Source organism: Chlorocebus sabaeus, chromosome 25 (genome assembly GCF_047675955.1).
Source record: "Chlorocebus sabaeus isolate Y175 chromosome 25, mChlSab1.0.hap1, whole genome shotgun sequence".
NCBI classification, from domain to species: domain Eukaryota; kingdom Metazoa; phylum Chordata; class Mammalia; order Primates; family Cercopithecidae; genus Chlorocebus; species Chlorocebus sabaeus.
The window spans coordinates 2,908,048-2,929,866 of NC_132928.1; the positions used below are offsets into that span (position 1 = coordinate 2,908,048).

At 55.4% G+C, this 21,819-nt stretch overlaps 1 protein-coding gene across 1 annotated transcript in view; it reads left to right on the forward strand.

Moving 5' to 3' along the window:
- The window catches only part of ITPKB (inositol-trisphosphate 3-kinase B), a 108,296-nt gene extending 86,910 nt beyond the window's left edge, over positions 1–21,386 (forward strand). Inside the window, exons 3-8 of the mRNA XM_007988258.3 lie at positions 4,172–4,271; positions 5,568–5,781; positions 10,789–10,993; positions 13,297–13,398; positions 15,410–15,481; positions 18,179–21,386. Coding sequence (XP_007986449.3) covers positions 4,172–4,271; positions 5,568–5,781; positions 10,789–10,993; positions 13,297–13,398; positions 15,410–15,481; positions 18,179–18,394 — 909 coding nt within the window. The 3' untranslated portion in view covers positions 18,395–21,386. The remainder of the gene's footprint in view (positions 1–4,171; positions 4,272–5,567; positions 5,782–10,788; positions 10,994–13,296; positions 13,399–15,409; positions 15,482–18,178) is intronic.
- Positions 21,387–21,819: the final 433 nt, after the last annotated feature.

Here is a 21,819-nt window from a genome sequence, read left to right on the forward strand (position 1 = left end):
AGCCCCATAAATGGTAACAGGTATGAGTGCACACACCATGCCATGGTATTGGGGCAAGTCTGCAGAAATGGGCCCTCCTATCTCCCCAAGAGATGACAAAAGCAATGCCAGCCAGCAGCAAGTCCCCTGCACAGTACTACTCAGCTAGCTTCGGAAGAAACCCAGCACATCCACTGGCTAGGCCGGCCCCACATCTGCGTGTGAGGAAGTAAGGGTCACAGCAGGGCTGGCCACAGTCAGCTTGCCACCTGCCCCGGGTCTGCCAAGGAGCAGTTCACAGCCCCAGGAGGCCAGCAGGGACCTGCCACACATAGAGAGCTTTGGGAGCACTCCAGGAGGGGTCCACAAGGGATGTCCTGATTCCCCTGATGACTGGGAGGTGATGCAGGAGCAGGTGGCCAGCTCTGCCCTGGGCGGGGGACCAGGTTCCCTTTGCCACACCATGTTCAAGGCATTTGAAGGCTGCTTCTGTATTTCCTAGAGCTTGGTTTGAGAGGCTGAAGACCTGGGACTGGGTCTGATTTCAGACAGAGAAGAGACAGAGGCTGCCATGGAGAGCTCACTCTTGAATATCTCCCACAGGGGAGGGCCGGAGGGGCGGGAGATAAACCCCTCCGGGTGGGATTCTTCTGGGTTGTCCTCCTTTCTTGCCTTGTTACCTGTCTTAGCTGGCGGATGAGGCCTGGAGTTCATTTCTGAGGACTGGGGCTTCCTCCCACCATGCTCGGAGGGAGGGCTGTTAGCCTGGCTGCTCCTGGAAAGTGGCGTGTGCCTGGAGTGGATTTGGTTCCTGAGGTGGGTGCTGTGGTCTCCCCGACCATCACAAGGACATTGGTTCTCTGGAATCTCCTCCCATCCTTTAGTTTATCTCTGCTCCTAGGGGCTGGGCTGGGGCAGCTGGGGTCACCCTGCAGCCCTCCTTCCCCAAGCCTGGACCTGGAAATGGCTTTTTCTGTTTACTGCTTGGCACTGACATTAGGCAGTGCCTGGGTGCTGCTATTTAAAAACCACGGGGAAACCCTGTGTGCTGCTACTGGCAGAGAGAAAAGAGGTCTGTAGTGCAAGTGCGTGGCATTCTCACAAGTGGAATATTCCACGGCCCTCATCCAGGCAGGGCAGCCTTGGGATCGGGGGACTCTCAGGGCCTTGGCCACGTGGGACCTGTTTTCATGGTGAAGAAATGGAGGAGGTGTGGGCAGAGGGCAGCCAAGCAGTAAAGGTGCCTGGTTTCGTCAGAGCTCAGCAATGTGAGAGGCTTGTGGATCCCTTGAACTGTCAGAAGACCCCCACCCTGGAGCACCCCCTCCTTTCTGGACCCCTGGTCTTTAGCCTCTGGGAGAGGTCCAAGAACTAGAAGTTTCTTAGCTTCAAATGGCCTTGCAGAGGCTGAGCCACACTTTCTTGCCCAGCATCTGTTCACCTTCCTGGGTCACAGGCCCCTGCTCACTGTGTCTTGTGGGTCTCGGGAGAGCTGCACTCCAACAGGGTGGGCCTGACCCTGCCCCAGGCTCCGAGGTCTTTATTGTTCAGAACCTAGGCCGGCAACTCCGCCTAGCACAGGACTGACCATTCTTGGAGTAACTTCAGAGACACCTGGGTCCCCTCCTTGAACATAGAGGGCTAAAGACCCTCCCACAGACACCCCTGTACCCACATCTTCTGACAACTTTGTCTCCTGGGAGAACGGGAATCTATGTGTCAGTCTTTTTTACAAGCGAGGGCTAAGAACTTGTTCAAGGTCAGTCATTGAGGAGGAAAAGGGGAGCCGGCTCTGGGGCCCAGGTTGGCCTTCCTCCCCGCCCCACGCTCTCCCAAGGCCTCGCCTGCTCACCTGTCTCCCTCTGCCTGCAGCCCCCATGCCCATAGCAGGTCTGGTTCCCAACCACTCCCAGTCCCAGTCCCCGGGCCTTTGTCTCCACAATTCCACTGCCAGCTGCAGTCTTCTCTTTCTCTCCATTGAGTCTGGCCCCCAACTGTCTCTGGTGGGTGCAGCCTCCATAAGCTCCTTCCTTCTCCGAAGTGAGCTGCCCTTGCACGGCCCCTCTAGGGTCCTGGGACCCTTCCTCCATGCGTGCCCATTTGCCTCCGCCTGTATACATAAACGGTAAAGTGGCTTGCTGCAGCTGGGAGAGTGGCCCTCTCTAGTCTTCCTCGGAGGGGCCATTGCTGTTGGGATGAGGGAAGGTCACTCTCCAGGGCCCTAGAGTGTCCATCCATCCAAGGAGACTGGTATATCAGCTGTCTGTTCCTCACCGGACACAGGAAACTGAGGCCCCAAGAGGGGCTGTGAAGCAGTGCGGTGTGGGTTCTCCCAATGGAGACATGGCATGGGATGGGGCGAGCGCTGGATTGAGACCACTCTGGGCTCCCCTCCTCCCACACCACCCCCAAAGCCTGTCAGCCCCTGTCCTCTCTGAGCTCTGCTGCGGGGATGTGACCCACAGGTGGTGACTGGCTATGCACTTTCCCCCTGGACCCACCGTAATGGCTTCCCCCTGAGCAGGGGCATCCCCCACAAGCCACTGCTGGGCTCATCTTATGTAATGAGGTTTTTCCATTGTTCCCCTCATGCATTGTGTGCCCTGATTGTTTATGCAGCCTTCTGGGTGCTTAGATAAGAAATGCCTCTGCTGGCTTTAGCCTTCTTTGGCGATCTCCATCAGAAGGATCTAGGAAAAACACCGTTGTCAGTAAAGCCTTGGCCCTTTTGTCACATGGCCTCGTGGGGTGCTGCCCTCTCTTAAGAATAGAGTTGGTCTTGGCGGTGGGGTGAGGGTTTCTGGGATGGGGATAAAAATTACCAGGTTTAGTAAGGAAGAATTCCTCTCCTTAAATAGATTTTAACTTGAAAACCTGATGACAGAAGCGGCTGAGTCTCAGCAAAGAGAGAAAAAACAAAGGAAGCTGATTTCACCTTGACTTCACCTTGGGGACCCAGCAGCCACCACTGACCCCTGAGGGCTGCAGCTGGGTGCTTCAGGGCAAGGAGTGGGAACCACATCTTCAGCGTGTCCCCCTGTCAGGCGGGACCACCCTCATCTCCTCTGCAAGCCTCATGGCTTCTTCTCTCCGTGGTTTAGCTGGTCCGGGATCTGCTTTCTCAGGAACTCACAGTGCTTCTCATTCAGGTTCTCATCGCCCCCCTCAGGGCGGGTGTGTTTTGGGGACACTTGATCTTCATCTCCGCAGTCTGTTCTTATTAAAGTTCACTTAAGGATATTTTTTCTAAATTTTTTTTTTTTTTTTTTTTTTGCTGGGAAAGAAAAGAATTTTATTTATTTTCAAGTAGTTGTATAGATGAATGTTTAAATCCCAGCTTCATCATTTACCTCTCCCAGGCTCAGGCTCCACCAGCTGGAAATAGAAAGAATTGACTTGCATGCTCATTGAAAAAATAAAATAAGAAGATGCTCAATATACCTTAGTTCTCCTTTCTGCCCAAAGGGTCTGCTCTCCCCAAACACACACACATGTGCACGCACACACTCATGCACACATATCACACACTCATGCAAACACTCATGCACACATACTCTTGCACACATATCACACTCATGCACACATGCACACACATACACTCACGCACACATATAACACACGCACGCATATGCACACACACTTATGCACACATATGCACACACACTCATGCACACACACGCACACACACGCACACTCCCAGCCCTGGCTGTTTTCACTGAAGAAACATCCTGAGAGGGCGGAGCGCAGTGCAGAGGAGAGAGCTGTGGACTTGCTCCCTCCTGTGTGACCTGAAGCCATTGGTGCAGGTTCTGTTCTGAGGAATTCCTTTCAAGTCTCCAAACCACTCGCAGGCAAGAGGTGCTTCTGTTGCCTCCGCATCTACAAATTGAATATGAACTAATGTGGTGCGGCTGGGTGGTCGTGTCCTCTCCAGCCTTCCTTGGAGGGGTCATTGCTCTTGGGACGAGGGGAGTTCCCCTGAGCATTTTGCTCAGGCTGTTCGTTAAATGGGGTAAAGCCACCTCCCACCACGTGCCGCATAGGTGATGGTGCTGGTAAGGTCCTCGGAGCCCACCAAGGACCCTTCCCATCTTGTGGCCACAGGCAATGAGGGCCTTCACTTTGAATTTGTCCTAACCAGAAATTAATGGTTGTCTTTCTAATGTAGAGCTTTTTGTTTGTTTGTTTCTAGAGCAAATCATGGAGGAAAATAAAAAACATGGTGCATTGGTCTCCCTTTGTCATGTCCTTCAAGAAGAAGTACCCCTGGATCCAGCTGGCAGGACACGCAGGTAGACACAGGTCTCCCGGACTTTCCTGGCACGATGCTCAGCCCTCTGGGGAGGTGCCCTGGATGCCGCATTCTGGGGATCAAAGCTCCAGAGCAAGTTCCCTCCGAGACTTTGTAGTCTGAAATCGCAGCCACACTTGCAGGCTGCAGCCTTACCAATGCCTTGTAAATGCCATAGACAACTGACCTCTCTGGAGTCTGTGTCACCCTGTTCCTCCAAAACACACATCCTTCCCTCTTTCAGTCTCTGGCTTTTATTTCTGTCTCTTCCAGTCTCTCTCTTTCTCTCTCTCTTGCAGTTGTATTCAATAAGACAGATGAAGCCATCAGTCTTTATAGCTTACCTGCCATTTGTCACCCTGGACAAAGAGGCAAAGCTAACCCCTTCATTGAGCACCTACTCTGTGCCCAAATTGCTATGGTCCTGGCAGTTGCAGTATTAATGGAGACGTAGTTTCTGCCCCGAGGAAGCCTGCAGCTGGTGGAAGATGTGGCCAAGTCACCCCATAACCACAGGGCGGTGTGCGGTGTTGGGTGGAAGGTGGCCAGGAACTGAGTCCAGGCAGGGCTGGGGAGGAGGGACATCTGGAGCCAAGGCCCCAGAGCCATCCAGCCCACACATGGGACCCTCTGGAAGCGCTGTCATCTGGAGACATGTCAGGAGCTGTCTGTGGACTTGGCCTTCATGACTTCACCAGCCTGTGGGTCCTTTGCAGGCCAGCACTGGGTCCAGCATTTCGCTTACCTCCTTGACCACACTGGCCCAACCCAAGACACCTGGATGAACAGCCTGTGTGAATACTTACTGGGTCTGGCTCAGAAGAAGTGCCGCCCAGGTGGGCCGAGCCTTAGACCCCCCCGGCCCCACTTCTTAGCCTGCTGTATCTCCCCATCCTGGCTCTGAATCCTGTCCAATCAGGGTTTCTCTACTGAGGCCAGGAGACACCTTCGTTGCCGAGAAGCAGGGCTGATGATGGAGGTGAGGATGAAAATAGCAACACTAAGGACTGACTGAGTCGTGGCACCTTGGTCTCTCACCTAGCTCTGTACTCTTCCAGCAGGGAACACTGGTGAGGAGGAGTCTGGAGTCAAGGAAGCTGGGGAACCAGCCCAGAACTACAGTTAGTGAGTGGGGGATTGGGTCTTTAACCCACTCCCTTTAAGGTGCTCAGTCCACAGCAGGGACATAGGCACACTGTCAGCTATCCCCAGGGAGGCCCAGGCCCTGTGCCGGGGAGGGTGCCTCTGCCAGCTGCCTGCAGCTGGGGACCAAGAACCTTCTCCACTTGCTCTGCAGGGAGTTTCAAGGCGGCTGCCAATGGCAGGATCCTGAAGAAGCACTGTGAGTCAGAGCAGCGCTGTCTGGACCGGCTGATGGTGGATGTGCTGAGGCCCTTCGTACCTGCCTACCACGGCGATGTAGTGAAGGACGGGGAGCGCTACAACCAGATGGACGACCTGCTGGCCGACTTTGACTCGCCCTGTGTGATGGACTGCAAGATGGGCATCAGGTGAGCCAGGCTCCTCACACCTCACATGCCTGCCTCGCTGCAAGCCACGTGCCAAGTGCACAGCACAGCACTCAGGGCCTCCAGGAGGCCTCGCAGGTACAAGGGCAGGCTGAGGAAGCTGTTGGACCAATTAGAACCTCCCCATCCCCAGGAATCTCCCATTATGTGCAGAGGGTTCCGGGACCTGGCTTTGCCCATGATGGCCCCTTTCCTTCTCCAGTGAGCAGAAGCCAGGGGCTGGCAGAATCAGAAAAAGGGCACCGGCTGGGTTCTGAGCCCCCCTAGAGAGAAGGAAGAGAGAGCTGCCCTTGGTTCAGGTGGGATCACTAGGGATGTGGGGAGCACCAGGTAGGGAGGTCGCAGGATGGTGACTTCCTGCTGTGTGAGCTGCCGGCGGAGATGGGAATCGAGGTCTTTCCATTTCCTCAGCCCTGGTGAGTGGGAAGAGAGAGTGGCTAGTAGAACATGCTGGTTTACTAATAAAGACCTGTACCTGCCTAAGAGGAGGAGGAAGCCCCTGACGGAGCTCAAGAAACCCACATGGCAGGGTGCCACAGGGGCCCAAGGTGAGCCTGGAGCAGTCACTGGGCCTGTGTGCAGGACTGACTCCCACCCCCAGGTTTCTGACAGAGGCTCAGGCTCACCCTGACACCTGCCCAGGGGATAAGCCTGGAGAGGACTCCAGGGAAGAGGAGAAAGGAAGAGTGGGCTTGAGGAGGCAGGGCAGAGAGCAGACGGGGATGCCTGAGGCTGGCTGCCCTGATCTCGGGGCTCAGTTTTAGGTGGCCGGGTTTTCTCATTACCTCTCAAACTGCGGCCCTTCCACCCTGAGTCATCCACAGCATGGCTCCTTCTCCCCTGTGCGGGTTTGGTGAACCTCCCTAAGGCTGTTGGCCCCCGTGGTGTCCAGAGTGCGGTGCTCATGCTTTGGGGCTGGCCCTGGTTGCAGCACCTGGGCTAGATGGCCACATGCCGGGCCCCTCCATGCTGCCTTGCAGGGCTGTCTGGGAGGCCAGGCACCGAGACTCAGCTCAGAGCAAAAGGCTGTGTCTACTGTGACTGGTTTAACCGGATTATTTCTCTTAAGAGGAGATTGAGAAAGAGGGGTGTGTGAGAGAGAGAGAGGCCAAGAGAGAAGTGGGCTAAGCCAGCCAGTGTTTCTTTCCTTCCTTCTCTCTCCTCCTGGGAGTTCTGTCCTAAAATCAGCCCCTGCCACTGACTATTGTGTTCCCTCACCGTCACCCACAGGGAAAGAATGGGGGATGGAGAAGCACAGGCCCCACTCTTTGCTCTTGCGCCATCTCTGGCCACCTCCCTCCCACCATCCAAGTTCCTTACTATCTTTAGCCCACAGGGACCTGGGATAGGGCAGGGAGGAGACAGAACATGCCCCCAGCCAGCTCAAGGCCATTGCTTTTCCCAAGTCTGATTTCTGACCCAGGATGGCATCCCCTGGCGCACCAGAATGTGTCCTCTCAGGGGAGGCCCAGCCCTTCCTTCCAACCCAGATAGCAGCAGGACTTCTTAGATGACCACACAGAGAATAATCCAACTGGAGTCCACTCAGACCTGGCCAAAAATGTATGGCCTGTGTGAAGAACACTGGCTGGGCATTTCTGGAAGTTGGCTGTCCCAAGGACACAGCCAGCCAAGCACAGGGCCAGGCTACCCCAGAACCTGCCTGCTCCTGCTGGGGACAGGAGCCCCACTTCCTGCCCCAGGGCTGCCCCCACCCACCCGCTTGACTTCCGCAGCTTCTCACTGATTGCACCCTAGCACTCTCAGGAGAGACCTAAAGTGACCGTGGACGGTACCCATGAACCCATCTTGGCAGGCAGAGGGAGCAGGATGAGAGAAGAGTATGTATGGAGGGGAAGAGGAAGGTCTCCCCAGAAGCAGGGTGCACCCAGCCCCGTCTTTTCTGCACACAAATCCTAAGGACCCTTCTTTTTCCAAGGGCTGTGCTAGATGCTTCAATTATTTATCCCATTGGGTTCTCACTGCCATTCTGGGAGATGGGTCATGTTCCAGTATAAGCAGGAGGATTCTGTCACCAGGAGGTTCAGTGACTCCAGTGACTCATCAAGGCCACCCAGCCAGGCAGCAGATTGGTGCAGTTCTGCACCAGGCTTGCTTGACTGCAAATCAGGCCCCCAGCCGCAGCCCAGCCCTTCCCAAGGGAGCTGTGTGGGACCCAGCTTCCATGGCATTTCCCTGAGGTGCCGGGCTAGTTCCATCTGGGCTGTGGACTGTGGCCTTCCCCCAAATGTGTTCATCCAGAACCCTTGGCTGCAGAGCCTCTCCCAAGACTGGCCGCTCATGGTCACCTCCAGAATGTGGCCTTTCCATGACAGGGTGAGGAGGCTGGAGCCCAGGGCTCCCTCAACTGCTGAGTCCCAGGGCACAAGGGTTTGAGACATGTCACAGAGAAATGGAAGGGCTGGTCACCAAACAGTCCTGGGCATGGCGGGGGCAGAGGGGTGGCACTAAGGAGAATGTGATGCAGTTGCTGGTGGTGTCTGCACCTTGGGGCTTCTTGGAACTCTGGCTCCCACCGACACATGCTCAGTGGCTCTGGGGCATGCTCTGAGGTTTGTGACTTGTCCGGAGAGTCAGCACTGTCTTCCTGACATCGGGACCAGCAGCCTGGGGAGTGCAGGTGAGAGCCCGTCCCTAGCACCTCTGCCCTTTAGGAGCTCTGGGTGGCTTTTGTCTGCCACCTGTTGGCTCCCTGGGCTGGCCTGTCTCAAAGGAGTACTTCCTCCACCTGGTCTTGAGTCCCCTCCTCCCCCAGCGTCCTGTGAGTGGGCGAGCAGGTCTCTGCTTCCCTGCATGGCTTGGAGCTTTGACTTTGCCTCGGGCAGGCAGGGGACTGTGGGGAGGGGCTGAGCCTTACCTTACCTCCCTGTGGGCCTCCCACTCCACCATCCAGCTGGCAGCCCCTGTGGGCATCTCCCCCCCAGCCCCTTTCCTCTCCTGGGCAGCTCTTTGAGCCACGGGGGCCGTTTTTGGAGAAAGGCCATGTGAAAAGGGATTTCACATTGAGGTCTGCTTCCTGTTTAAGGAGGTGCTGAGAGCTCTTTGCAGAAGTGCAGATACGCACCATGCGGGCCCCTATAGCACCCTCAGGAGTCCCTCCCCGAGCCTGGCTGCCCCTTTTCTACACGGTACACACACGGATGCACACGCAGCCCCTGCCTCGGCGCCCCCGTCACCACTGACCTGACTCTGGATGTGAGGGGTATACTCTGTGCGTGTCCTGCATGGGTGCACCTGTGTGTGCAGTGGTGCACAGGAGTCCGTGTTTATGTGCATGTGTGTGCATGAGCATGTGTGTGTGTATGTGCGCACATGGGTGTGTGTGCATGCCGGGGCCCAACCTAAAGCTACTGACCTCCCCCTCCAGCCCTCATCACCTCCTAGAAGGTCCTAACCAGCCAGGCCTAAGTTCACACCCAAAGGATTTGTTTTTTTCTTCCCATTTCTTTCACTGCAAATTTCAGTTAATACAGTGGTTTCTAAAGCCTGTCATTTTTAAGACGCTGTAGTTTTTGTTTAGTCTGTTCTGGGTCCCAAACCAGCAACTTGGAGAAGTTGGTGGGCAGTGTTGGAACAAGGCCTGGGAGACAGATGTGGGAAGAGTGGAGGGCCAGGTGGAGGGCAGGTGGGCGGGGCCTCTGTGGGCAGCTCCCACCCACACAGGGCAAAGGGGAGAAAACTTCCCCATCCTGCAACTGACACTGCTGATTTCTGCCTCCTCAAGGGCTGTGGGCAGCCTCTGAGCCTGTTGTGTAGGGAGACTGGGGCTCTAAAAAGAGAGCAGGGGAGCGGGGGTGGGATGACTCACCCCACCTCTGCTCTGGAGAAGGTAGAAGCACAGAGGTGTGTGCTGGGGGAGGGGTTGTGTCCCGGTAGCTCAGGGCCAGCGATTCAGCCCCAGGCTGCTCAGGTTCTCTGCTGCCCCTGCCCCTGTTACCTCCCCGTGTCTAGGTGGTCCCCGCCAGTTCACCTGGAGCTGCTTGTGTGGAGGCCAGGGCCATGAGGCAGTTGAGTTGGAAGCATTTTCTCAGGCTTTTTGGGCTGGGGGCTCACCTATGAGGAGGCCTGGTGGCGATGGGGTGGGGTGTGCCAGGCATGTCTCCAGGATGAGCAGAGGCTGAGGGAGCTCCCTGGCTTTCTCCCACACTACGGGCTTCTCCATCCACACTGGGGCCCCTTCCGAAGCCACCTTCTGACCTGAACTTTGTGCTCCAGAAGATTTCCCCTCTTTGGAAAGAGCAGAGACACTTATGGGCAGGCTCAGCCTTCAGGCTGCCTGAGAGCAGCAGAGATTGGGGCTTGAGGAGGACAGACTTCTCTCGCCAGGACAGCTTCTGGCTTTGGAAGCCCTCACTTTATGGAAGGGCCCAGGCAGCCAAGGGGGTACAGTGAAGCCCTGAGTAGACCGTGCCCCCCAGTCCCCTCTCTCAGCTCCACTGTAGCAGCAGAAATCAGGACAAGCCCCCCGCCCCACTGCCCTGCCTCCGTCTTCCTTCTTCTGCCGGTTCCTGTGGGGGTCTCCTGAGGAGGAGCTCCTTGGGCTTTGTGAGACCAGCCGATGGGCTCTGAGTGAAAGGCAGTCCGATTCAGTGAGGCTGCCCTTTTTCTCCTGGATCAAGAGCCAACCCCAGGCTGGGTAGTGGTGCACACCTGTAATCCCAGCACTTTAGGAGGCCGAGGTGGGAGGATCACTTGAGGCTAGAAATTTGAGACCAGCCTGGGCAACATAGCGAGACTCCCCTATCTACTAAAAAAATTATCTAAACAAAGAAAAAAATATTAGAGCCAGCCCCAGCTGGAACAGAGTCTGCCACCCCCTCCGAAGGTCGTGCCTTGACTCAGGGCGTTGAGCTGACTGCGGCTGTCGGGCAACACACACCCCAAACCTTCATCCACCAGGCGGGAAAGGAGCTGCTGGTGAGCCCTGCCCCAGGCCGCGGCCCTCATGTCGCCTCCCCTCCTACACAGGACCTACCTGGAGGAGGAGCTCACCAAGGCCCGGAAGAAGCCCAGCCTGCGGAAGGACATGTACCAGAAGATGATCGAAGTGGACCCTGAGGCCCCCACTGAGGAGGAGAAAGCACAGCGGGCTGTGACCAAGCCGCGGTACATGCAGTGGCGGGAGACCATCAGCTCCACGGCCACCCTGGGGTTCAGGATCGAGGGAATCAAGGTGAGGCCGGCGAGTGAGCGCAGCCTCAGGCCCCACCCGTGCCCACCTTGGGGGGCTTGGCTTCTCTCAGGGCCCTTTGGAAGCTGTAAGCTTCTCCGAGCATAGGCTCAGAGTGTGGGTGGCCTGCCCCAAGGCCAGACATTTGGAGACCTCAGCCTATTCCTCAGGCAGGATGGCTGTGTGGGGGGCTCAGGCCTCAGAGCAGAGTGGCTTCCAGCCTGCCCAGCTGTCAGCCCTCTGCCGAGGACTCTCCATTTAGCCCAGACGGTGCCTGGCACCAAGAGCCAAGCGAGAGCTGCCTACGGGATGCCTGTAGGGGAGCTGGTTCATTCTGCTGTGGCTGCAAACCGGGACTGGCAGACAATTCAGGGAAGGGAGGAGCATGCTGGCCGCCTTTGATGTTGGAGCCAGGGTCCCTCAGAAACCGCATTCTCTCCTCTTTGCTCTTCAATCTTCTTTTTTTTTTTTTGAAATTTCAAAATATTTATTGGAACAGAAATAGAAACATAAGCCCCAAATAAACATGACAAACTTTGTAAGTAAATGTAATATTCCCCTAATTAATATATTTACTTTGTGTTCGTGGTTTACAAAATGATAGCTCTTTCCCTTCTATCCCTTTGTACCTATGTGTATCTGGCAGAAAAGTTCTTAACTCTGGCTATGGGCACACAGAAGCTTCCTATATGTGATTATGCTCAAATGTTTGTTTACTTTCCCCAGAATAAATTGGGGAACTGGCTCTGTCTGGATTGATGACTGTCTGGATTGATCACTGGCACTGTCTGAATTGACCTCCCTGTCCTGGGCCCCTGCGTGCACCCTTGCTGTTAAATTTGCAAGAGCAGGGCTTTGGGGCGCCAGCCCCTCAGGGTCTCAGAAGCTGTCCCTCTAGAGCAGATGGCAGTCCCTGTGGGGTTGTCAGGTCTCCCATTCTCTGTCCATTCGTGGTCTGCATCATCTCCAGTGGCCAGCCTGGAGTCAGGGTTGGGCAGCCGATGGTCCTGGTGGGAGGTTCCCCTCAGCCTCCTTTCAGATGGCATTTAGACGTACGCTTCCGAAGTTGTCAATGGCTCGCTGCCCACAGTGGCATGTGGGGGAAGTTTTTACCTTCCCCCGGGACAGCTGCTTTGCGAGCTCTGGGCTGAGAAAGGCATTTGCCCCCTTTTTTGTCTTTTGTAGCCCTTCCCTCTTTTTTGCATCCGGCTCTGAGACTGGATGCAAATTCTGTACCCCTCCTCCTTCTCCTTAGCACTTGCTTTCCTTACTTTATTTGTTCGAAACAATCCACTTTCCCTTCACCTCTCCCTCTCAAGCAGGATGTGCTCTTGGTCTCTGTCTATTGTCCAGCCATCAGAACGGCCAACAGCCTGTCTTCCCGCTCAGAGAGAAGCCAGCTGTCTTCACCGTCACCTGCCCACCCCAGCCTTAGCCAAGAGGCTCTGCCTGGGGTGCACTGCCTGTGGTCCCCCGCTCTCGGCCCCTTCGGCACCCAGGGGCTGCTCTTTCATCCCCAGGTCCTGCCAGTCCTGTCAAAGGCAGCCACAGTGAGGACACAGCTGAAGTAATCTCCAGCCTGAGGGCAGACACGGCCCACTGTTGGGACTCCTGGCGGAGCATTCCTTTCTCACCCTTTGTCCCTAAAGAACAAATTTCCTTATAGGTCAGCAAAGCCCCACATGCTGGCCCAGGACAAACGGAATGGAAATAGTGCTGGGGCCGAGAAGATGGGAGTGGGGTGGGTGAGGGAGCAGAGATGAGCAGGGCTGTATTGGATCCTGGCTTTCAGAAAACCTGAAAGAAGAGATGGTAGATTATAAAGGAAGTCAATGTGAGCTCGGGGCAGGAGCAAGTCTCTCCTGCCTGTGCTGAGGGGAGGTGCCTCTGGAGGGCAGGGACCTCTGGGCACCGGTTTCAGGGCCCAGGCCCCGGAGTGGGAAGTTGAGGCCGATCCTCTCTCTCGGCCCTGCTGTTGCACTCAGGACGGGCCAGACCCTGGCCATGCTACTCCATCCTCGGCCCAGATGACCCTCACATCTCCGGGCATTTCCTACCACTGTTCACTTGTCTAGGGATGTCAGTGCCACCCTCTGTGTTCCCCTGTGTCTGGGCACAGGGCAGGCTCCCCTCTGCTGTGCATGCCACCTCCATGCACCATATGCGGGCACCTGGGTGCCTCCGCTGGCCCTCCCCCGGGTCCGGATGGGGCTCGCCTGCTCTGTGGTGTTGGGTGGGTGAGAACAGTCTTTGCCCGAGGGTCCCTGCTGACCCCCTTCGGGGTGGGGTGGTGTTCTTTTTCTCAGAAAGAAGACGGCACCGTGAACCGGGACTTCAAGAAGACCAAAACGAGGGAGCAGGTCACCGAGGCCTTCAGAGAGTTCACTAAAGGAAACCATAACATCCTGGTGAGTCTGGCACCTCCAGAGAGGGTCTCTCCAGCCAGCCAGGAAGGGACAACTGTGTCTACTCTGGAGGTGCCTAAGGGGAGGACAAAGCACCCCCAGGGACAGCACACCCCAACCGGAGTTTGTAGGGCTCTGTAGAGAGGCCGCTGGCAGAGACTTTTGTGGCTCTCTCATTCCGCCCTTTCAAAAGTCAAAGGCACGCTGGGCGTGGTGGCTCACACCTATAATCCCAGCACTTTGGGAGGCCACGGCAGGCGGATCACCTGAGGTCAGAAGTTCGAGACCAGCCTGGCCAACATGGTGAATCTACTAAAAACACAAAAATTAGCCAGACATGGTAGCGCATGCCTGTAATTCCAGCCACTTGGGAAGCTGAGGCAGGAGAATTGCTTGAACCCGGGAGGTGGAGGTTTCAGTGAGCTGAGATTTTGCCATTGCACTTCAGCCTGGGCAACAAGAGTGAAACTGTCTCAAAAAAAAAAAAAAAGAGGTCAAGGACACTGAAGTTTGTACCCAGGAAAGTATGTATCCATCCTGGCCCCAGGCTTCTGCTTGGAAAGTGAAGAGGAAGGCAATGTGCTTGTCCCAGGCATGCGTCGGGTAGGCGGGGAAGCTTGGTGGACACTCACTGACTCTCCCTTAGCCATCGGCCCCATAGCTCCAGAGAGCATTTCCCATCCCCTGAGAGAGAGAACTGCTGGGTTTCCACAGTGCCCGCCGCCTGCCAGGTGTCATGCCAAGTGTGCAGCAAATCTTCACAGCAAACCTGCTGTGGGTAGACCTGTTTGTCCCCATCTTGTGTGCCCGAGGTCACACTGCCCCCTGCCAGGGAGAGCTGGCAAGCTGTCTCCAAGTCTGGGGGTGTGGGTTGTGCAAGTTCATGACAAAGTTCTGTCTTGTGTATTGCTGCTGCAGCGACCCGCAGGCTGGATAGACGCTCTGCCCACTGGGACCAGAGCACTGACCCTTCCAGCTGAATTAGGGAATATCGTGCCCCTGTGGCCCAAGTGCACAGCTCCCCGGGACAGTCATAGATCCAGGCACATCTGGGACACAGGCCCTAGAGCCCCTGTGAACAGCACCTTCTGAACAGGCCACAGCAGCTGCAGAACAAGTAGGGGAGGACCAGGTAGCCATTTCTCCAAAGAGACTCAGTACTGACTGGAACTGGGAAATCTTCCTTTTCAAGCTGGGGAGGCTTCCCTTGGCTCCTGGCAAGCTCTGAGGCTGCAGACATGGGGAATGCACCTGACTCTTTCGTAGCCCAAGTCCTCCAGTTCCTGAGTCCCCTGCAGGGGAGGATCTCAGCCCCTTAGCAGTGGCCGCCATGGAACATGCCTCCTATGCCTGAGATCGACAGGGGTTTGTTCCTGGTGCTGAACACTCCGGGGGCTGCTCGGCTGGCCCTGCCAGCTGTCACTGCTTTCCAGCAGGCATTGAGGAACTCTGTAGCTGTGTATGACGGGCTTCCCAAGGCAGCCGGCGGGTAAGACCCACAGAGCTGGCCTCTGGGGAGGATGGAGCACCCCCAAGGCCAACACAGCTTGACACGAGTTTATAGGGCTCCATGGAGAGGCCACTGGGAGAGATATTTGTGGTTCTCCCTCTTACTCTGTCCTTTCAAAAGTCAAGGGTACTGACATTTATGCTGAGAAAGTCGCCATAGCAGCCCTGCTTGCAGGAAGATGCGTCTAGACGTCCGGCATTCAGGGTAAACCACACTCACAGGAGGAACCACTAGAGGCTGTGTGGGTGTTCTGATACTGCCCTCCCCACACCTCCCGTTCATGGAGAGAGGTTGGTGGGAGAAAGGGTGGCAGCGGAGCCCCAGCTGCAGCCCCTCCTCTGGGCTGCAGTTTCTTCATTTGTAGATAAGGAGGTTGGAATAAATGAGCAGGGTGTAAGGTCACTGCCATTTCTACAGTCAGTGACTCTAATGAGCTAAATGGACTAAAATCCACCCCTTCCCCCTACGCAGTGTTTAAAAATCTGGTCCTCTTTCTATTCCCAGATCGCCTATCGGGACCGGCTGAAGGCCATTCGAACCACTCTAGAAGTTTCTCCCTTCTTCAAGTGCCACGAGGTAGATATTGGCAAGCTTTTGCCCTCTTGAGCAGAATGCTGGGCATGCCGACAGGCCTTCTTCTTCCAGAAGTCCGGGGCGGGGGGGTCGGGTATTTTCAGGTTGGTGCAGCCAGAGGCAGGCCATCAGGGACCAGCCGCCTCGCTGCATGGGGGAGCTGCGTCTTAATGCTCCCTAGGGTGACCACACAGGCTGTCCTGCCTGAGACCCCTGGCTATTGCCCCCTTTCTCCTCCCTTGTCCTTCCAGCTCCAGAGTCTTGTCCATTCTGGGCAGCTGTGGCAGGACTTCTATCCCACACACCCCATGGTCTTAGGGCAGAAGCTCTCTGAGCTGCTAGAATAGCCGGGCACCCACCGACCACCACCTACATCTTCAGATGAGACCCTGAGGAGGGCAGGCAGGTCTTCAGGTGTCACTCTCGGGCGGGGCTGGAACCTCCCACCTTTGCATATGTTGGTTGGCAGGGGAAGCGGGCAGCAGGTGGGGAACTGAGACACCTGAGAGAGGCTCTGGGAGGCATCGGCAGGTTCCCTGGAGGGGTATGAGACCCTGACATGGGGAGTCCAGGTCCCCAGCCACATGACACATTCACAGATCCCACACTTATCAATCCTGTACCACACACATTCACAGATCACACTCATAAACCCTACATGCACACACATTCCCACATGCATTCACAAATCACACCCATTCACACACACACACATCACAATCACATGCATGCACACATTCATACATCACACATTGACACAAGTCATACACATACACACTCACACATGTATTCATATATCTACATACACATTTTTGTGTGCACACCCACTCATACACAAACATGCATGCCTTTACCAGTCACACGTCCACACACACACACACACACACACACACACACACACACAGCTGCAGTGTTGAGGCTGTCTAACCCCGTGGGTGTGAAGTGGGATCCTGCGGCTCCCTGCAGCTGTGTAGGTGGTTCAGGAAAGCAGCCCCTCTCATTGGACTGTCTCGTGGAGGCCCTCTTGTATGGGGTCTTGTATGGAGGTGGCCTCAGCCTATGCCCTGCCCACAGAGAAGGCTGCAGAGCCAGTAGTAGGAACTCATAGGGTCAGCCCTGGGGCACCCAGCAGGGCCGTGCATCTTTCTGCAAACTACACCACCGGCCCTTCTCAGGCAGATGGCCTACCTTGCTCCTGGATGTTATTCCCTGTGGGGCACCTGGAGAGGATGGCTGCGAGGAGGGGGTGGCACACCTAGAGAGGAGACTCAGGCTTTGATCTGCCCCTAGCAGGGAGCTCGGTCCTTCTCAGAATGTTCTTTGCTCTCCTCGTCCCCTAGACGACCCTCAGCCCCTCCTGGGGCCTCTCCTTTCCACTTGATGAAGCATCCTCCTGCCTCCTGCCAGAGCCCCCTTTGTCCCAGCTGCCTTTCTGGAGGATGGGGGTGCTGCCTGGCTGCCTGACCCCAGGGGCCGAGCCTCGGAGGACTTCAGGCCACAGAGCTTTGTCTCAAAGCCGTTCCCACCCTTCTTCAACACTTCTGCTTTCATTTCTTGGAAAAGCCTTTTGTTCTACACGTTTTGGAGTCTCCCTTAAGGTCTGGAAAGAGGCCAAATCAGCTGGGATCTGTTGTTTTCCACCTGGAAAGAGGAAGCCCCTTTTCTGGGCTCAGCCTTGCCAGGGGCCCCACCTGCCCTGCACTGCTGGAAGCTGGAATATCACCTCAGCCCTTTCTGTGCCCCCTGGCCTTCCTCTGGCCCCACTCAGGTGACCCAGGGGTATGTGTGGCCGTATTTGGGAAAGCGCCTCACTCCCACGCAGAGGCTCTGAGCTCTCCCAGGAGGGGCAGGCTCTTTGATGCCCACTGTCCCTGGGCCAGGCTGGGAAGGCCCTATAGGGCCTGTCCACCCTGAATCTGCAGGGGATTGTGCTGCTGTGGTGGGGTGCTGTGTGCATTTGAAATGGGTTCTTTTCCACCCTCGCCCCGGGAGAGTTTGGACTCTTCTGGGCACCTTCCCTTTCACTGAGATTCCCTCCAGAGTGTTTGGGAGGAGTCAGGTTCTAGGAGGGGGAAGGGCGAGGCCCCAGGTTTGGTTGTGGTCTAGAAAGAGTGGAAAGTTTGCCCAGGTGCAGTGATCCATGCCTCTAATCTCAGCACTTTCCAAGGCCAAGGCAGGAGGTTGGCTTGAGCTTAGGAGTTTGGGACCAGCCTGGGTAACATAGTGAAACCCTGTCTCTACAGAAATGAAAAACAAAAAATTTGCCAGGCATGGTGGTACATGCCTGTAGTCCCAACTACTTGGGAGGCTGTGGTGGGAGGATCGCTGGAGCCCAGGAGGTTGCACCACTGCACTCCAGCCAGGGTGACAGAGTAAGACCCTGTCTGGAGGGAAGGGAAGGAAGGAAAGGAAGGAAGGAAAGAAGGAGGGAAGGAGTGGAAAGTGTGCAGACCAGAGTCGGGGCGTGAAGGGGTGCCTGCTGCTGCCCACACAGAAGGGTGGCCACCAACCCTGGAACCCAATGCCCTCTGCCCAGGCATGGCCATTCTTGGGCCAGCTCTGCTGCCTGGCTGAAAATGGGGATTGGAATTGCAGGCGCCGGCCTGAGTGAGCCTCCCCACCTGGTCACCCAGCCCCAGGCCGCAGTGGGAAGGGCAAGGTGGGGCTCCAGCTCACCCTTCACCCGCCTGTTCCCCTCAGGTCATTGGCAGCTCCCTCCTCTTCATCCATGACAAGAAGGAACAGGCCAAAGTGTGGATGATCGACTTTGGGAAAACCACACCCCTGCCTGAGGGCCAGACCCTGCAGCATGATGTCCCCTGGCAGGAGGGGAACCGGGAGGATGGCTACCTCTCGGGGCTGAACAACCTCATTGACATCCTGACAGAAATGTCCCAGGATGCCCCACTCGCCTGAGCTGCCCACACCCTCCCTGGCCCTCACCTGGGCCTCCTTTCCTCCCCTTGTGCTTCCTTTCTCATTCCTAACTTTTCCTTCACTTCCACCTGGGCTCAAACCCAGAACTGACCCTCCCGAACTGCACTACAAGACACTTTGTAGAAGAGATGAGAGTTTCTAGTCATTTTCCTAACTTCAGAGCTTGGAGGTGGTGTTTGGACTGCTCTTTGTAGAGAGGGTCACCTACTAGAAGAGAAATGCCCAGTCCGAGAGGTGGGTCAGGTGTAGAACTGAAGGGGGTCCCTGGGTGCTGAGGGGACCCTACCAGATGAGCCCTGCCTCTGGGAGCCCCCTAGGAAGCGCCAGCCTGGACCAACCACCTGCGGAGGCCTGCTGCCCCCTGGCGGCCAGTGCTGTTAGAGTGCTGCCAAGCACAGTGTTGTTTCTGCCAGGGCCTCCCCACCTGAGAGCCCAGGGGGCCAGCCGGGTTCCTGGTGCCTGGCTGGGAGCAGGGTTTTTTGGTAGTTGGGGCACAAAACCATCAGGGAACCACATGTTGACTGTGAGCAAAGTGTCTTCCGATTAGCAGCCTCAGGGATGCCTTGGTGGCCTCTCCAGGGCTGCTCAGGCAAGGCCCCCCACCCATCTGGTATGGAAACCGCTGGCTCCAGGCCAGACCCAGGAGCCAGGAGAAGGCTGAAGCCAGCTTGGCTGTGTTCTGTGATCTAGGCCTTCCCAGAGGAGGCAAGCAGAAGCTGTGCTCTTCCATTTGGAATTGCATCCCATGAGTTCAGAAGGCACATTGTGCCACGCTGAGCTCCAGGGGTGCGACCAGGGGAAGATGGGACCTATAGAGTCTCTGGGCCCTGGCCCCAGGGAGGGACACGCTTTTCTTGACCTTCACCTACCTGATGCTAGTTGGTCAACCCTGCTTGCGTATGTGGGCTCCTGTCATGGGGCCCAGAGTCCCTTGCAGATCTAGAAATAGGGGAGGAGCTCAGGTCCGTGCCAGGCAGGAAGAAGGCAGGCTTCTGGCTTCCAGAGATGCCATGGTGGCCTCCTGGCATCATTTGTTACTGCCTCTGAAATAAGTCTTAACCGCCTGAAGGGCTTGGATTCCTGCTTCTCCAATGTAGTATGGGTATTTTGCAGGGTATGTAGTGGATGCCAGGGCGTGCTCCAGGCACCTCTTCCTGAAGTCTTTGCTTTTAAAGATTCATGGAAGACCTATTTAAGCCCAATTTTAACTGAAAGCCAGTGAGTCTGTTATGGAGGGGAATGTAGAATTCACATGACTTCTTAAGAACAAAACCCCAAGCTCTGTCCCAGGCTCCTTGGGGCTTGCCACCCACTCCTTTGCTGTCAGAGGTACAGGAGCTGCGAGAGTCCAGGAGATAGGGACACAGAGGGAGACTGTGGATCAAGGTGTGTGTGTCTGGAGTAACCACTGCCCACCCCACCGCCCCAGGGTCTCTCGGGAACTGTCAGCCTGCCCACGTACATTTCCCCTTTTGTGCTGGAAGTGTGAGTGACACTTGGTGGGGGTGGAGGGTGGGACACATGAGGATGTATAAGTACAGATTTTAAAAAAGGAAATCACTTAAACTTCCTGGCTCTTGTTTAAAACAGTGGTGAGCTCCTGTGTGGGCTGACTTGCTAAAGGCCACACCCGCAGCCGGTGGAGCACGAGAGACCTCGTGGCAGCATGTGATCTGGGAGGCAGCAGGACGGGGGCGTTGGGGAGCCAAAGTCAACTCGGCCTCTGGAGCTATAGTGACTTTTGGGGTAGAAGGGTCCCTGGTAGTCTGTGCTTCAGCCATTTGCAGGGCAGGGGCATCATTAATTCAGACGTAAAGATTATATGACTATGGACTGGCCAAAAGTTATCCTCTTCTATCTGTGAAAGAAGTTTGCTAAAGCAAATCATGATATGAACGAAAATTACAGGGGGCCTGTTTAAGAGAACAAAATGTTCCAAGCACTTTAGGCAGACACCAGTTGTTTGCAAACAATGTGCTAATATGCAAATGATGTGCTTATTAAAGGAGACCCGTGGGGCCTCTTACTGGCAATACTTTGCTGTGGGTTACATTAAATATGTGAAAGTGTGTGAAATAGCATCACTTTAGGGTTATTCTGTTAATTAGGGTTTTTGTTTTCTGGGTTTTTTTTTTTCCTTTTCTTTTTCTGTGTTTACCATGCTAGTTCTCTTCCACACCTACTCTGTCTCTCAAGCCATTCTGCCAGCTGCTTCCCTGCCATCTGGCCCTTCCCTTTGTCTCAGTGGGATAGATGGATTCTGAAATGGAATCTCCCAGAACCTCTGCCCTGGCAGCCTGGAAGACCATGCCTGCCCAGCCCTCATCGCCACAGGGACTCCTTGGGTCCTGGCAGTGCAGGTGCCAGCAGGCAGGACAAACTCTGTGTACCTGTGCCCAGGTGAATGGGCGCTGGGCCCTCTTGCCCCATCCTCCAGGGTGCCCGGGGACTTCTTGGCATTCAGCACTGCTTAGCATTCTCGGAAGGTTTCCTCAACTGCTTGCTTTTCCCATGCTTGCCTTTAGTGTCATGTAAGGCATTTTTAAATTATATTTATTTTGTTGGGTTTTAAAATTGCACAGAACACTAAGACCGAAAGGCTGGACTTGTTTCTCCTTGAAAACTTTGCGTTTGTTTTGAACTTCCTTTCCCACTTGGTAGAAAGAGCCCAGAAGAAGCCCTGACCCCATAAAGATGGACTCTTTCCTTCTTCAGTTGTATTTAGCTTTGAGTTTCTCTGCATCTGTCCACCCCTTTTGTATATAACCCAGCCCCTGGCTCTGGGGTGTTCACCTCATCAGTGGCCTTTGTTCTGGAGGAGAGGACCCCCCCACACACACCTGCCGAGAGGCTCTTTCTGTTCTGCACCCCTCTCCCCATGGGACCTTGGAGAAAACTGAACTGTTACAAACCCCCTGCACAGTGCCTGTCAAACAGATGCAAACCTTCCTGAATAAAGCCTTGGAGACCAGCGCTGTCTGTGGTGTGATCCTTCTGGCCCCCAACCCTTGACACCTGGCTGAGGGGCAGGCTGGGGAGTCTTAGGAAGCTAGAGGGCCTGCATGGGGGCTGTTAGGAGAGTGGATGTCAGATTGGGTAACATTTTAATTTGTAAAGAATATAAACCACTCTCCAAAACGAGTCTTTTTAACCCTTACAAAACTTTGAAATAGTAGCTCAGAGACTAGAACATCAACCAAGAAGCACTGCCTCTAAGCAGGGGGGTCTCCGGTGCAGTGATCGCTTCTGGGGCCTTACTCTAAGCTAGACTGGGGCTGAACGCGCCCATCAAAGTTCCTGTTTTACCCAGATCAATTCCCTGAACAAAGATTTATAGTCTCTTGTTTGACAGATGAGGAAACTGAGGTTTAGATCAAGCAACTTGACCTAAGTGGGAAGCAGGG